Source organism: Perognathus longimembris, chromosome 12 (assembly GCF_023159225.1).
Source record: "Perognathus longimembris pacificus isolate PPM17 chromosome 12, ASM2315922v1, whole genome shotgun sequence".
Classification (NCBI taxonomy): domain Eukaryota; kingdom Metazoa; phylum Chordata; class Mammalia; order Rodentia; family Heteromyidae; genus Perognathus; species Perognathus longimembris.
The window spans coordinates 6,967,783-6,982,396 of record NC_063172.1 but is presented as its reverse complement, the minus strand read 5'-3'; the positions used below and the strand labels follow the sequence as shown (position 1 = coordinate 6,982,396).

The window sequence follows — 14,614 nt, the reverse complement described above, 5'->3', positions numbered from 1 at the left end:
ATGTTCCTCGACTTCAGGGCAAGGTCGTCTTGGATTTATAATTTCCAGGCCAGATGGCTCATCCTGCTGATGACGCCTCAGCATCTTGCGACTTGATCTGAAGTGGCTCTGTTGGTCTTGCCTTTTCTTTAACATCTTGGGTTATTTTAGGAAATCCACTGGAGTTTTATAATGAGATGGTATCTGCGGGTTTCTACGTAGGAAGATGTTTTCTCTATAGTGGTCTCCTGCCTTTACCTCACAGGCCACGGAGGAGAGAAAGTGGCTGACGGCTTCAGTCCTGAGGGACGCTCGAGGCCAGCTGTGTGTGTCCAGGCGGCTTCAAAGCTGTGCTGAACCCCAGTGTGTCCTTGTCTGCTATCCTCTTGACCTTCTCGCCCCTGCAGAGTCTGGAAAATGTCGTGTTCCATCTTCCTATGACTTAGGGGAGAGTTGGATACAAAAGGAAGAAACAAAATAAAAGAAAAGCTTAAGCACTAACTCATAGAAGTGGAATGGAAATCAGACCAGAGTGTTGCAACATCTTGACGGGGGTTGGCAAGGAGAAGATCTCAAGGTGTTCCTTGTCCCGCTGCTCTGCTTCCTTTCATCTGCCTTCCCAGACCACTTGCATTTTCCAGCACCTCCTCTGTGGGGTCAGGCTGGGGACTCGGGAGCTTTGATCAGAAACCTCGGGGCAGAGAATGAAAATTCAGCTGGGTATTTGTTCGGCCAACTGCCTGAGTGCTCGCTGGGTTACAACCAACTGCCTGAGCATTCCCCTCCGTGTGCGGGGCTCGGATTGCGTGGCTGGATGCGAGCGTCTTGCCCTCAGAGCCTTGGCAGATGAGGAAGCAGGCCGGGGATGTTGAATCCCTTGCTGAGGTGCACACAGCTGATTAAGGGCAGAGTTTGCGTTCAGACCCAGTTCTTTGTGACTTTAAATGGCTGTGGCATGTGCTTGAGAACAGGTGAGACGTAGATGTCCTCCAGGTACTCATAGCCTAAAGAAGATCCTCTCTCCTTCCACCCATGTCCCTGAACCACTACAGCACATATGCCATTCCAGTGTGAGTAGTTCCATGCCCTATGTCAACACAGGGGGTCCATGCAATGCCATCGCCCGATAGGAACAGGACAAGTGCTTCCCTCTTAACTGGTCTTCATCCGCAGTGGGGTAAGGCTCATCTCCTCCTCCTGTGCAGGCCGAGTAAAGGACCCTCACTTACAGAGACCAATGGAGAAATTAGATGACTCCCCAAGCTGGTCATATGGACCAGCACAAACTTGTCTTTTGGCTCATGATGTGTTTTGAGTCACAGCATCTTTCGTAGTTGGGTCCAGTGCATGTGTAGCGTCTTAGATTCTTTTCTCTCTAGCAGACAATGCCGCACCAGTGGATGTTAGAAAATCCCAGCACATGAACTGACTCGGCAGAGACTGTACGCCAGCAGTCGCAACCTAATCCTTCACACCCTAGCTGTGCTTGTAGAACAGAGGGTACAGTTGAGTCTCCCGCTGTCCAGGAGGCAAGGGCACACACCCAGAGGCTGTGTGGCATTGCACGAGAGCAATATTACGCACGGAAAATGGGCAGCATTTATTTAGTGCTAGCTGTTTGTTAAACATGGCAGTGCCAACTCCGATGAGGCTCACAAGCCCAAAGCCCTTCTTCATAGACAAAGAAAAGGAAACTGAGGGCAGAGGGGCAATTGGCTCAAGATCACACAGCGGGAAAGTGATCAGGCCAGTGCTGGTCTGGGCTGCTGGTCTCAGAGACCTTGCACAATCTCAATGACCGCATCTCCCTGTAGCTCCTAGAAAGCATGGAAGACACCGTGCTCAGGTCTACCTTGGAATATTAGAGGGGAAGAGAAGAACAGGGCTTTGCAGATTTGGATGTGCTCACTAAAGGGAGAACTCCTTCAGGGAGAAAGATAAGCTGTCCTTGGGTGTCCACCTACTGGGTGGGAGTGGTTTCTCATTTAACTATTTTTCTTAAAATTGTCAAATTGTTATAAAGGTGGTGTACAGAGAGGTCACTGTTCTATAAGAGAGGTAAAGAGTACATTTGGGACCGGGGACAATGTCACCCCTTCCTTCATTTTTCTCCCAGTTTTTCTCTCCCATCCCCACCCACAAGTTGTACAGTTCATTTTCCACGTAGTGTCCAGAGAGTACCACTGCTGCATTTGTTCTCCCCTGTCCCTCCATTTCTGTGCCCTGACCTTCTAAAGACAGATAAGCAGACAAGACAAAAGAAAAGAAAACAAAAACAGCAACAAAGGAAAAAAAAAAAACACCTCTTGTTTCCATTACCTGTAGTTCATTCTGATAAACATTATTTTATACGATCAGGTTCACATTGAGGATGCCTAGAGTCCTGTATAATTTATTGTGTCCCAGTATTCATTTAATTCTTTTATCATCCTCATCATACCAATGCCAAAACTGGGGGTAGAAGTTAGACTGTCACTCTCCACTCTACTTTGTGTTACACTGAGTTCAAACCCAGGCCTATGTTTCTTCAAAGTCTAGGTATCTCCTAGCCATTGTTGAGCTCTTACGCTGGGCCTAGAGCCAAATGCAAAACATCACAGCGCCGCCTATAATCCTATTGTAACCCTGGAGGTGGACAGAACTACTGTGCGGAGGCAGAAACTGGGGCCTAGGCCGGGCCAAGTACACAGAATCAGGAGGTGATGATGACAGACATCTGTGTTTGCCGGGCGATTCTGGCTCCCCACGCCATGGGAAGCACGTGCTTCAGGCTCCCTGCCCTGGGTGCCAATGGTTAAAGCCCCAGGGGAGATGAAGCCTTCTTCTCTAAGTCCCAAGGGAGGAGGACATAGGGCGGAGCCCCAGCCCTTCTGCCTGGGGTACAGTGTGACTGAGAGGCAGCCCGTGCTGGCGAAGCGGCTGAGGTTGTAGGCTCTTGGCTGGCAGGTGTTGCCCCCTGCCTGCTGCCGAGTCCAGCCGCCCCATCCCCAGCCTTGGCCCTCTCCTCCCATTTCACATTCTGAGGGAGGGAGCCACAGGGCTAAAAGGCTGCTTTCCCTTTGTTTCAGTTGCTTCAGGTGATGCGCCCAGCTTCTGCCCTTCGGTGGCTCTGCCTTCCTTCACCGAGAACGGTAAGTTGGCTCCATGATCGTTCTCACAGGAACGACGAGCAGCTACTTTCTCCTCCTTCACCTCGACTTCCTCCCCCTTCCCTGCGGCGCTTTCGTTCCGTGGCTTAGCGCGTACAACGCGGTCACGTGCACGGATCCCAGCAGTGTGTGCCCGCCCTTCCGATGAAGGCAGCAACCCACAGAAACGGTACAATTCTCTCAGAGTACAGATCACCCAACCGTGGTGGTACTTCTTCCCCTTCCATTTTATGCATGCTTCCCTCCCATCTCCGGTCCTGGGGAGACTGGCACAGTTCCATGTGATAGGAGGTGAAAGCGGATAGCCGCCTGGTGTAAGACAGCTGGGCCCCCAGTTCCTGGGACCACGGAGGGTGACAGTGAAGGATGGAACTACAGCTCTGTGCCCAGAAACCCAGCCCAGGCTGGGCTTGCTGTATGTAAGTGCTCGAAGCTGCCGTGGGGTAGCTGGCCCGTGGGGAGGGCCGGCATGGTGCAAGGTGCAAGGTGCAAGGCCGCAGGCCAGCACAGGCCTCCTGCGCCAGCCCTGCTTCTCTTCTCCGCCCTCTGTCAGGAAACACACTTGGCCTGGAATCTAGGTCCTGCGAGGCGGACTTGTGATGTGAATTCCTGCTCTGTGGTAGGATGTCAGAGGGGTCCTAGACTGGGGGGCGGGGGGCGTCTAGCTGAACCTAGCTCACAGCGTAGGAGGGCGTGCACACCAAGGCTGTGGTTGGAAATGTAAAAAAAATTACCAAGTCATGCTACCTATCAGTTAGCCACGTGTAATCAAAGAGCTGAATTTGGAGATCTTGTAGCTCATTGGTGTACGTTTCTTTCCTGGGCACTCTGTATCGAACGTCTGCCACACTGGGAGATAAGTGACATTATTATGGCACAGTGGATGGCAGAGGTGGAGTTCACAAGCAGGTCACAATGGCCAGAGACCCACAGACAACACATGTCTTCATCTAAATAACAGAAACATCCCCAAACAGTTACGGTTTAAATCAAACGAATTCCCCATCTTATCTCTTCCCACCTGCCATTCCCTTGCCGGAGGCCACCAGTTCCAACCTTGACCACTACTTTTCCTCACTGTGGATTCCATGCTTCCGAATCGTATTTGGATCTTCCAGTCCCTTGATGCGTCACGTTTAGAACTGGCTTATTTCCTTCCAAACTTGGGCAGTTCCATAGGACCCGACAGTGATATGCCCCCTCCATGACGTGCTCGATACTTTCCGTGGCTTCTTCGTGGCGAGGTATAGTCCAACTGTGACCATCTGACAGATTCGGAAGCTGAGGCTCGGGGGTGGTCAAATCCACATGGCGAGTTCCCAATAGTGGAGCTACTGACTCAAACTCAATTTAAATCAGCGTCTCCCCATTGGTGAGGTGACTGTTCCCCAGGAATCCACCCTGGAAGGGAGTCTGATATGTAGGCTGATTTTCCTAGTGAATTTTTTCAGCTGGAAACGAGGGGGGAAGGGAGGAGGCTGAGGCTTGGGCCGAGGGCCTGTGGCGATGGGGTGCCATCTCCGAGGAGGCCCAGGCCCTGTCAGCCACATGGTGGAATTGCTGGGGTCGGAAGGGCTGGGCACAGTCCCCCGGGTGGACGTCCCTGGACTCCTGCTCTGCCTCCCAGAGACCCGGGAGCAGAGTTGAGTCTAAGAAAGATGGCTCGAGGGGTCTCTTCCCATGACGGGTGCAGAGGGAGGCACCGGGCAGTGAGAAAGAGGATGGAGCAGGGACAGTTGTGGCTTTCTCTGCTTCTGCTACCTTCCCGCTTTCGTAACTCACTCATTCACAAGCATTTGCTGTAACTAGCTCCGTATAAGATGTTGGCTGCTGGGACTGTGGCGGCAGATAGAGGTGAGGTGATTCCTCCCCTGCCCTGAGCCCTCGTTGTCCCCTCAAAGCCACCTCTGGCCACCTCTGACCTCTGGCCACAGTGCTCCTCACTACTTGCGGCCTTTAGACGTTCTTTGTTTATCTATAGAGTCTGTCTCTCCAGAAGGGACCTTCGCTTACTGGCTCCCTTCTGCAAGTCAAAGCTCCTGCTGGAGCGGATGTTCAGGAACTACTGAATGAATGGTGGACTATGCTCTCCTGCTGAATAGATTCTGTGCTCCTGGAGGCAAGTGAGCTTGTAATCTATGGTTGCTGGATTCTTCACACTTAGCAAAATGCCTGGTGTGCAGTAGATAGCAATGATATTTCATTGATAGATGGTTATTTTTTAAGTTTGTAGATGCAGAATTCCACCTGGATCTAGACCAGTGTACAAAGCTCATGGTAATTCAACTAGCATTGAAAAAAGAAATAAAGGAATGAAGATATGAATGAATGGAGCTCTGTAAAATACCTGCAATTAGACAAGCATGATGCCTGTAATTGTAGCACCGGGGAAGCTGAGGCAGGAGGAACTTGTGTTCAAGGTCAGCCTGGGCTACCTAGAAACCTTTATCTCAAAATGATAAAAATGAAGGAAAGAAGGAGAGAGAGAGAGTAGACTAGGGAGGGAGGAGAGAGAGAGAGAAGGAAAGAGAGAATGAAGAAGAGGAGAAAGAGGACTTCGATGAGATATTTTCCCGGGAGTATTCATGATTTAACAAGTACACAAACCAGGAAGATTTCACTTCTAATGTTTGAAACTCAGAATATTTGACAAGCTTTTAGGAGAACTATTAAAACAAGGTGTTCATTCTGCCCCCCCCCATCTTGCTTTGCTGGCTATAAATTAGACCATCCTTAATCACCATTCATCAGCAGAGTTGTAGGTGATATACATACGTGAAATGTTAAGCACAGTGCACAGCACAGCCATCGACAAAGATAACAGCTGTTCCTGCAACCATTGTGTCTGCAGAGGTTTGTAACACGGACAGCATGGGGCAGCCTGGGTTTGACCATCTGAGCCCCAGACAGCTGTGTACGAATAAGCCATCCAAGATGCACTGGGTACTACATCCCACCTCGGTTGCATGCATTTGAGTCCTCTATTTTGCTGCCTGGCTACCCAGATGCCAAGTGACTCCAAGAAAGAGGAGACTCTGCTTTCCACCTCTAGGTAGCCTGGGGGAAGGAAGGAAGTGCTGGGTAGGACCTTCAATCAGAATTAAACTTCTTAGAGAAATTAGACAGTTAGAGGCGCTTTCCTACATCCACTAGCACTTTGGGCTGCAATGAACTTAATAATGTTTCATGAGGACCTAAGAGCTAGAGAGCCAAGTGTGGTTTCTCTGTTAGTCATAAATTTCTGCAGAGCTGCGTTTGAACTTAGCAGGAGAAACGATTGTGAAGCAGCCCACAAAGCTCATAACTCAGCAGATGTGGACCACTGTAGATGTCTCTGGAAACTGCTGTCCTGGGTGTGCCATTATGGAATGGTTTCCCACATTAGCTGGATTCAGCTCCTCCACCCCCCCCCCACTGCCTGGAATGAGGCAGCTGGGCAGAGTGGGGGTTGGGAAAGGGTGGCGTGGGCCAGATGCCTGGCTCCCAAGTCACAAGCTCCAGAACTCCTTTGCGCCCCAGCCCTGTACCCTGAGGACAGTAATATAGTAATCAGCATGTGGGCTGAGGTAGTCATTAGTTCTTATTGTGTAAATGAAAGAGTTTTCTAAGCTGAAACATACCAGATAAAAGGAGGACATTATGAAATGAGTAGCCCTTTGTGTGCTTTCTGACTTTTAATTTACTTATTATTAATTCAGTAATTACCTAGGTCTTATGGTAAGCAAATAACAACTGTATTAATCTCTTTCAGGACAGTAGTGGGGTTGGAACCCATAGCCTCATTTTTGCTAGACTGATCCTCTATTACTTGAACCATACATCTAGTCATGCTTTTTACTGGTTACTTTGGAAATGGAGTCTAGTGAACTTTTCTTTCTGGGCTGGCTTTGAACCACCACTGATCGGATCTCAGCTAGGATTAAAGTTGTGAGTCCACAGTACCCGGCTAATTGTATTAATATTTATAGAGATGGGGAAAAACAAATTATGGCTCTATTGCTTAATTAAATAACTTTGTTATTAATTCATTCCATATGTATGTACAAATAGTGATATAGCACACAATAAACAGTTAATGAATGCTAGCTACTTCTCTCATTAATCTTCCTGCTTCTGTCACTAATATATATTTGCATGCTGTCATAGTGGGTCTTAGAGAATCAATGAACGCTGAGGCAAAATCTTTGATGTCAAGGAGCTTGTGATTGAACAGTGAGATGAGGGCGTCGATTTCCAGCCAGTGCATTCATAGAACGGCAGACATTTGGGTCCTGTGAGAAGAGGAAGTATCTAGGTGGGGGAAGAAACCTCCAAGAGACTCACAGTCGGTGAGATGTCTGCAGCAGAACTGGCAGATGATGTACCTTAGTCCTGTGAGAAAGCCGATTTCAATTTGTGGGTGAACAATGACATCTTCGCTCATGGGGAAGACGTTACACATCATAGAGTGCTTGGATCTGTCACCAAGCGGGATTGGGGGTGCTAGGAGAAAGCCTGACAAGAGATGAGGCTGGAGAGTGAGCAAGAGGCAACTGATGGAAGACGGGCTGTGTTCACCCCCGAAAAAGCATCTGCTTATAATGGTGAATGTGGCACATAGACTGGTCCTTCGTCATTTTCTAGATGCATTGGGTTCCCTTGCACTGCTTGAGGCCACACTGAGGGGTTTGATTTGGGCTGCATGGTGGCTGGTGGTATTTGTGCACCTTGCGTGTGGGAGAAAGACTGAGTTCCGTGTGGTTTGTGCTGTGATCTGTTTGGAGGTATTGCGTGAACACCGAGCATATGAGGGTCGAGCCTGGGAAAAGTCTGGTCCGGGTATTCTTGGTGCTTGGCAGCACATTATAGGAATTTGAAGTGGTGAGGTCATGAGTGCTACCTGGGGAATGTACAGGAGGTAGTTCAGGGGCCAGGGCAGACCCCGAAGGAACTACAATGTTTAAGCGAGAAGAGGAGCAATGAGAGGCAGAGGCCTTCCTGGCGGTGGAGAGCAAGGTAAAGATGGCACATATTCACTAGTTAGTCATGAAGAGCACTGATCTGAAGAAGGGAAAACTACAAACTTTTCCGAGGACTATGGTCTAAACAATGAGAGAGAACAAAATTGACAGGTGAAGCAGAAAGTATGGGCCATTCGTTAGTGACCATGTACCACCCTTGATGTTGCACTAAAAATCATCCCTTCTACTTGTACCAAACAGTGTCTGTGTTTTCAGGGTCTTAGATCACCTAGATCTCAAATCCCTAGTGAACAAATGAATGATGGGTTAAAGTGTTGTTTTTCTAATGAGGAACTTTGTGTGCATCTTCATGCAGAGAGCACAGGTTTCATCTATGGCTTTGCACTGCCATGTTGGGAAATTCATTGAGGTGTCCTATTCACAAATACAAACTCACACACAAATCAGCTTTCCTGTACCCCCATCAACAACCATGTAGGACATATAACAGAAAGACATCCATGCTACTTTTTTGTTGTTGTTGTTAGTCATGAGGATTGAACTCAGGGCTTAGGTGCTACTCGAGCTATTTTTGCTCAGGGCTAGTGCTCTACCACTTTGAACCATGGCTCCACTTCTGTTTTTCTGGTGGCTAATTAGAGAGAAGTGTCTCACAGTCTTTCCTTCCCAGACTGGCTTTGAATCACAATCCTTAGATCTTAGCCTCCTGAATAGCTAGGTGTGAGCCACCAATGCCTGGCCCATGCCAATTTTAATGACATCAAGTATTCAGCATTAAATTAAAATTACAAAACAAAATAATGTTTAACTTTGAGGCCTTTCCAGACGACAACCCAAAGGAATGTTCTTGAAAGTTGACCAAATCGTTTTAAATTTCATCCAAAACCATAAATTGCCATGTGAGTATTTTACAAAGCCAAAGTTACATGCAGAGAGTCTTCACCAGATGTTAAAATTAGTTATAAAGTGACTAGCTTTTAAAAGTGTGAGTATAGATCCAGGATTTTCAAAGATATTAACAAAACTTAAGTAGTACCCACCAAGACCATTTCATTCATAGTATTAAGTATAGTATAGCATATATTTCAAATTCCCAGACATTGTATTGTTAATACATAACAGTGGTATTAGAAAATGTAATCAATTTTTGGAAAAGAGAAAGGAAAGAGAAAGTAATACACAATCAAGTTGCTGTTTAGAAGACTTCAGGATGCTTTTGCATCCACAGAGACCTTGTTCTTTGAATGGCCATGAGAGACACATGGTCCCCTAGATGTTGATGTTGATGCAAACAGCCAGATCTCCTCCATGGAGGTTGTGTAACCCAGGGCAGAAACAGGTGGAAGCGTGCCAAGAACGTGGTTCCAGGCCCCGAGACAGTGGTGACACATGAGCTGGCTCTCGTGTCTCACGGAGAAGACATTCACTCTTCAATTATACTGCTTCCCACCAGACATCAACCTAAACATGGAGTGGGGTCAAGGTTCTGTTTTAGAACGCTAATTGGCCACTTGGGTCCTGAAACCTGTCATCGCCTCCCTCCTAAATTGCAGGATTCTCACTAAAAATACGCAGCTCAGTGCGATCCTCTTGCAAAAACGCCACTTGGGCTGGCCATGAAAATAGCTGCAGGTGGCGTTTGCCTAAGAAAATGAGAGACCAGAGCCTCTTGCAGCCCGGCCAGGTTCAGGGGCGGTAAGACCCAGGTCCTGGGCCTGAGAGTGGCGTTGTGGCTCCAGGATGGCATGAGGGCGTGGGAAGGGCTTTTACTCCGAGCCCTGAGAGACTGCATTTCAGTAGTTGACAACTTGTGTGCCTACATGGTTTTCTTTTTATTAAAATTAGTAGCACATCAAATGGCCATAATTTGTGCCTAGTTCCTGTGTTGGAACAATGGAGACACCACCATCATTCATCCAATAAATAGTGTGTTAGGAGGTGAGACTGGGGGGTGTCACGAGAATCGAGGCTCCGTGTTGACCGTGCCCTTCCAGGAGAGCCAGAAAAGGGCTCGCTTGCCCTCTCTGCTGTTTGTCACATGGGATACCGGGAGACACAAGCATTTACGGACCAGGAAGAGGAGCAAGAACCCAGCCACCCTGACTCCCTTCCTAGGTTCCCACCTTCCAGCTCCAGAATTACCAGAAATCAAAGTGGCTGTTTAAGCCACCGGTATGTAGAGTCCAGCTACAGAATGAAGCTGGATTCGCCCTCTTGGTGACGGGCTTTTTATGTTTAATTTACTGTTGAAATCTCAGTGGCACTCCCCACTCATCAGTGCTGATGTTAAAGACAGGCTGAACACAGAAATTACAGGCTATGAAAGGAAAGCCTCTCCCACACCAGGGGGAATGTTCTGGAAAGGGCACTTGGGGACAGAGAGACTCAGAGGGGCAGAAGGGCCTTGGACTTAGAGCCAAGAACCCCACGTGAGCTCAGGTGGACACTTTGCTGCTTCTTCTTGGTCAGTACACGTGCCTTTGCCTTTTTGTTTGTGAGGTGGCATTAGAGTCCCTCCCTTCCCAACATTTAGTGGTCTGTGGGGATCAAAGCTGATGACGTCTTGCACTACGAAAGTTCTACATCTCAGATTGTCCTAACTGTCCAAGATAAATTCCCACAAACGTTTATTAAAAGGATGAAGTTCTGTGGTTTCTGGGGGGGGGGGGGGGAAGATAGGAAGAAAGGAAGGGAAGAAGGAAAAGGGTGAGGAAGGAAGGGAGGGAAAAAGAGGGAAGGGAGAGAAAGAGATTGTTTTCTCACTTGCCTTCACCGTTGTTCTCCCTGTGCCTTTCTCCGGGGTTTCGGAATCAGCAGTCCGAATGCTCATGGTGACCTCCACAGAGGGAAGCTTTCGGAGTGCCTTGACACTGTCTGTACACAGCGCACTCGCTTAGGTCCAGACCGTCCTCGGAGTGGAGCCTTGGGCCTCTCGCTCATGGCTCCCTCTGGTCCTCACCGGGACACGCAGCCGGGCTCTAGCCAAAGCCTTGATACCAAACCAGATGCGTTGCCGGAGACCTCATGCCTCTCCCGAGCCATCCCTCTGGCTTCCCGCCCCGCAGTGTGCCGTGTGCAGGCCCCAGGAAGCAGCGTGGCGCAGCCATGGAGAGGCACAGGCTGCCTAGCTGTGAAGACACAGTCGCTCGTACTGCCTCGGAACTGTGCAGCCCCCCCGGCAGAGCCTTGTGTCAGTGCCTGGCTCTGCAGGATGCAGGCTGCGTTGCAGGGTCACTGAAATGGATTCGATATGCGGAGTGCTTGGGGAGTCAGCAGCTGGGTGGAGCAGAGCCAGGGGAGGACCGGGGAGAGAAGAACCTCCGTGCAAGTCCGGCAATCTCCTCTCCCCCCTACCCTCCTGTCCTCCCAGAGAACAGAGCCATCCAGGGACCAGCTCAGCACCTGGCCTGGCTCTGTCCATGACTCGTTTTTATTGGACACAGCCATCTCTGGAGAAGGAGTCACTTCTCCTAGACCAAGGACAGTTCCTGGAGGACTCTGTTGGGAGCCATTAGTTTTCCAACAGTTGGGAAAACTTAGAGCATCAATCTACAGGGGCCTGGGCAGCACCTCAATGTCCCCTGCAGAGGGCAATGGGCTTGGGGACAATGAGCACCTAGCCCCCTGGCACACCCAGCAGGGCTTCTGCGGAATCATTATCCACATACCTGTGACCATCATTATGCCACAGTGTCTCTCGTCTCAGAGAACCCGCTTAATAAATAGCTGGAGAACGGAAAGATGAAAGAAGACACGGGGCTCAAGAATGGAGACTCCCCGGGAGGATGCCCCCCCCCCCCTCCCCGGGCTGCCTTTGGGGACCTTGGTTTGACCATCCCTCCTTTCTCTCCTAGTCACTCTGGACGGGTGGCAGTCCCTGGCTCTGTCCGTGGCAGTTGTCGATCCTTCCATCCAGGACTTTGACGTTGCTCATATCAGCACTACTGCCACCAGCAACTTCTCTGCAGCCCGTGACTTCTGCTTGTGGGGTAAGAGAGTCCTTTCCCAAGAAGGGCTCAGGAGCAGAGAGGTGACCTGGAAGGGCTTAGAAGGAAGGAACAAACACGGAGGGAAAGACCTGGGGTGGCGGCGGGGGAAGGGGGGGGGGGGGTTCTCCTTCTGCCTCCTCACTTGTCAGTCTGCAGACAAGGTCTGCAAGGACGTCAGCCAGATAGCTAATAAGTGGCTTTGAACAAGGATGGAGGAAGGTTAGGGGAGGGAACCAGAGTCCATGAGCAGTAGCAGAGGTCCATGGTGCATTGATGGCCGTCCTTACACAGCGATGGGTCAACATGGAAGGGAGGAAGCCACTTGTTCTGGTCAGGACCTGTGGGTAAAGCTCCCAATTTCAAGAGGTGTTTTTCAATGCAGAGGGAAGAACTTGCCTTTTGTTTGCCTGTTTTTGTTTGGGGGCAGTCTTGGAATCGGAACTTAGAACTTCATGTTTTCTAGGCAGGTGTTCTATGGCTCAAGCCACACCCCCAGCCCTGGCAGAACTTTCTAACACGCACTGCTATCCAAAGATGCACGATTCTTTGGGAGAGTTTTTAATTATTGGTGGCAGTCAGCAAAAGCCAGACCTCTTGATCTGAAGGTGCCACAAAGACTATTTGCTCCCGACAGTAGCAGAGTTCAGATGCCATTTACACAGCTCCATCTCCAGTATCCCCAGCACCTCTGAGAGTCCATGAATTTCAGGACTCTCCTCTACAAGTCTGGATAGCACAGTGCACAAAGCCAGGGTCATCATGAAGACTCGGTTGCTACGTACAGATTTGAACACTGTGCTAATAACCGAGTCTGAAGGGCACATTCACAGGCTGTGCTATCACTGGGGCCCTTTGGCCACGCACAGTCTCCCCAGTGGAATCAAGCTGCACAGTTTGCAGAGCTGTTCTTAGTACCGAATGGCATAATGGAGGTCGCATGTTCATGCGGTGCCTGGTTTGCATGTGAAAGGGCAGACACCGGATGGAACACAGTGACTATGTTGCAGAATATTATGCAGGCATTGAAAAGGAGGCAGATGCCAGGTGACAGGCTCATGCCTGTAATGCTAGCTACTCAGGAGGCTGAGATCTGAAGGTCACAGTTCAAGACCAGCCTGGCCAGGAAAGTCTATGAGATTCTTGTCTCAAATTAACCACCAAAAAGCCAGAAGTGGAGCTATGGCTCAAGTGGTAGTACACTAGCCTTGAGCAAAAAACAAAACAAAACAAACCTCAGGGACAGCATCCAGGCCCTGAGTACAAATCCCAGGACCAGAACAAAAACATACAAACAAAACAAAAAATGAGGCTGATGGAGATACAGCGGAAGAGGAAGGCTGGGGCTGGAACTGCCACCATCTCATCCTGAAGCCCAGAGGAGTTGGTGAAGTGTTTATAAGCAAGGGACACACAAGGACACACTGATAGACTACATAACAAAGAACCCGACTAGTGTGGAAAGCAGTTTGAATTGACAGCTGGGTTCCTCACCCATACCCGCACACAGTGCATGGGACCTATTGGAGGAGCTCAAATAGTTGAGTGATTGCCCAATAGGTGGATAGGGATGTGTGTGTAGAGATCTAGATATGGATAGTTGGATGGATGCATGTATTCATGGAGGCATGACTGGGTACACGGGTAGGTCCATGGGGGGATGCATAGAAAGATGGGGTGGATGGGTCGCTGATGCGGGCGGAGGCATGTGTGGAGTAGCATGTCTGGCCATACTCCCTCCTCTGCCCTGCAGAATGTTCCCGTCACCAGGCTTGCCTGGTCACCACTCTGCAGACCCGACCTGGAGCTGTAAGGTGTGTGTTCTACGCGGACACCCACAGCTGCACACACAGCATGCAAGGCCAGAAATGCCGGCTTCTGCTCCGTGAAGAGGCTGCCTACATCTACCGGAAACCCGGTGAGTCTGGGCCTGAAGCTTTGCAGCCCAGTCTGGGACCCTGAAGGTGGTCGGGCAGGACTGTTGGCGTGCTGGCACGGTGAGACAGGGTTCATGACTCGAGGGAGAGTCCCCCCCAGGGCTTCCTGAAAGGAGGGAAAGCTTCCACATGGGCATCGCCCCTCCTCTTTTATTCCCTTGAGTTGTACCCATCACAAATACGACACGTGTTGGTGCTGGCTTGTAGGTTAGAAAATGATTACCCTGCTTCGATTTCATTGGGTCCTCACAGTAATCCTGAAATGAGAGCCTGGGCCAGGCTGCTGGCTGTTCCCCATTGTGTAGATCAGGAGTCCGTAGCCCCGAGGAGTTAAGTGACTTCCATGATGTCACACAGCTAGTGGTGGCAGAGCAGGGACTTGGAACCAGGTCTCCTATGCCGCCATGCCGCCTTCTCTTAATGACCCCCTACTATAGCAGAAACACTTTGGAGAGAGGACCTGCTCCCAGCCAGTTGAGGGTAAAGATTCAATGCTAAGGTTGTGGCTCAGGGATAGAGGCCTTGCTTAGCATAACGAGGCGTGGGATGGATGCGTTAATACCCCCTAAACATCATTAAGAAAAAACACAGTACAGAACTGT

At 49.7% G+C, this 14,614-nt stretch overlaps 1 protein-coding gene across 1 annotated transcript in view; it reads left to right on the top strand.

Annotated features, from left to right (window-relative positions):
• Positions 1 to 14,614, top strand: part of Tg (thyroglobulin) — a 160,002-nt gene that overhangs the window by 63,170 nt on the left and 82,218 nt on the right. The window contains exons 34-36 of the mRNA XM_048358633.1: positions 3,048 to 3,110; positions 11,944 to 12,078; positions 13,829 to 13,993. Of these exons, the coding sequence (XP_048214590.1) occupies positions 3,048 to 3,110; positions 11,944 to 12,078; positions 13,829 to 13,993 (363 nt within the window). The remainder of the gene's footprint in view (positions 1 to 3,047; positions 3,111 to 11,943; positions 12,079 to 13,828; positions 13,994 to 14,614) is intronic.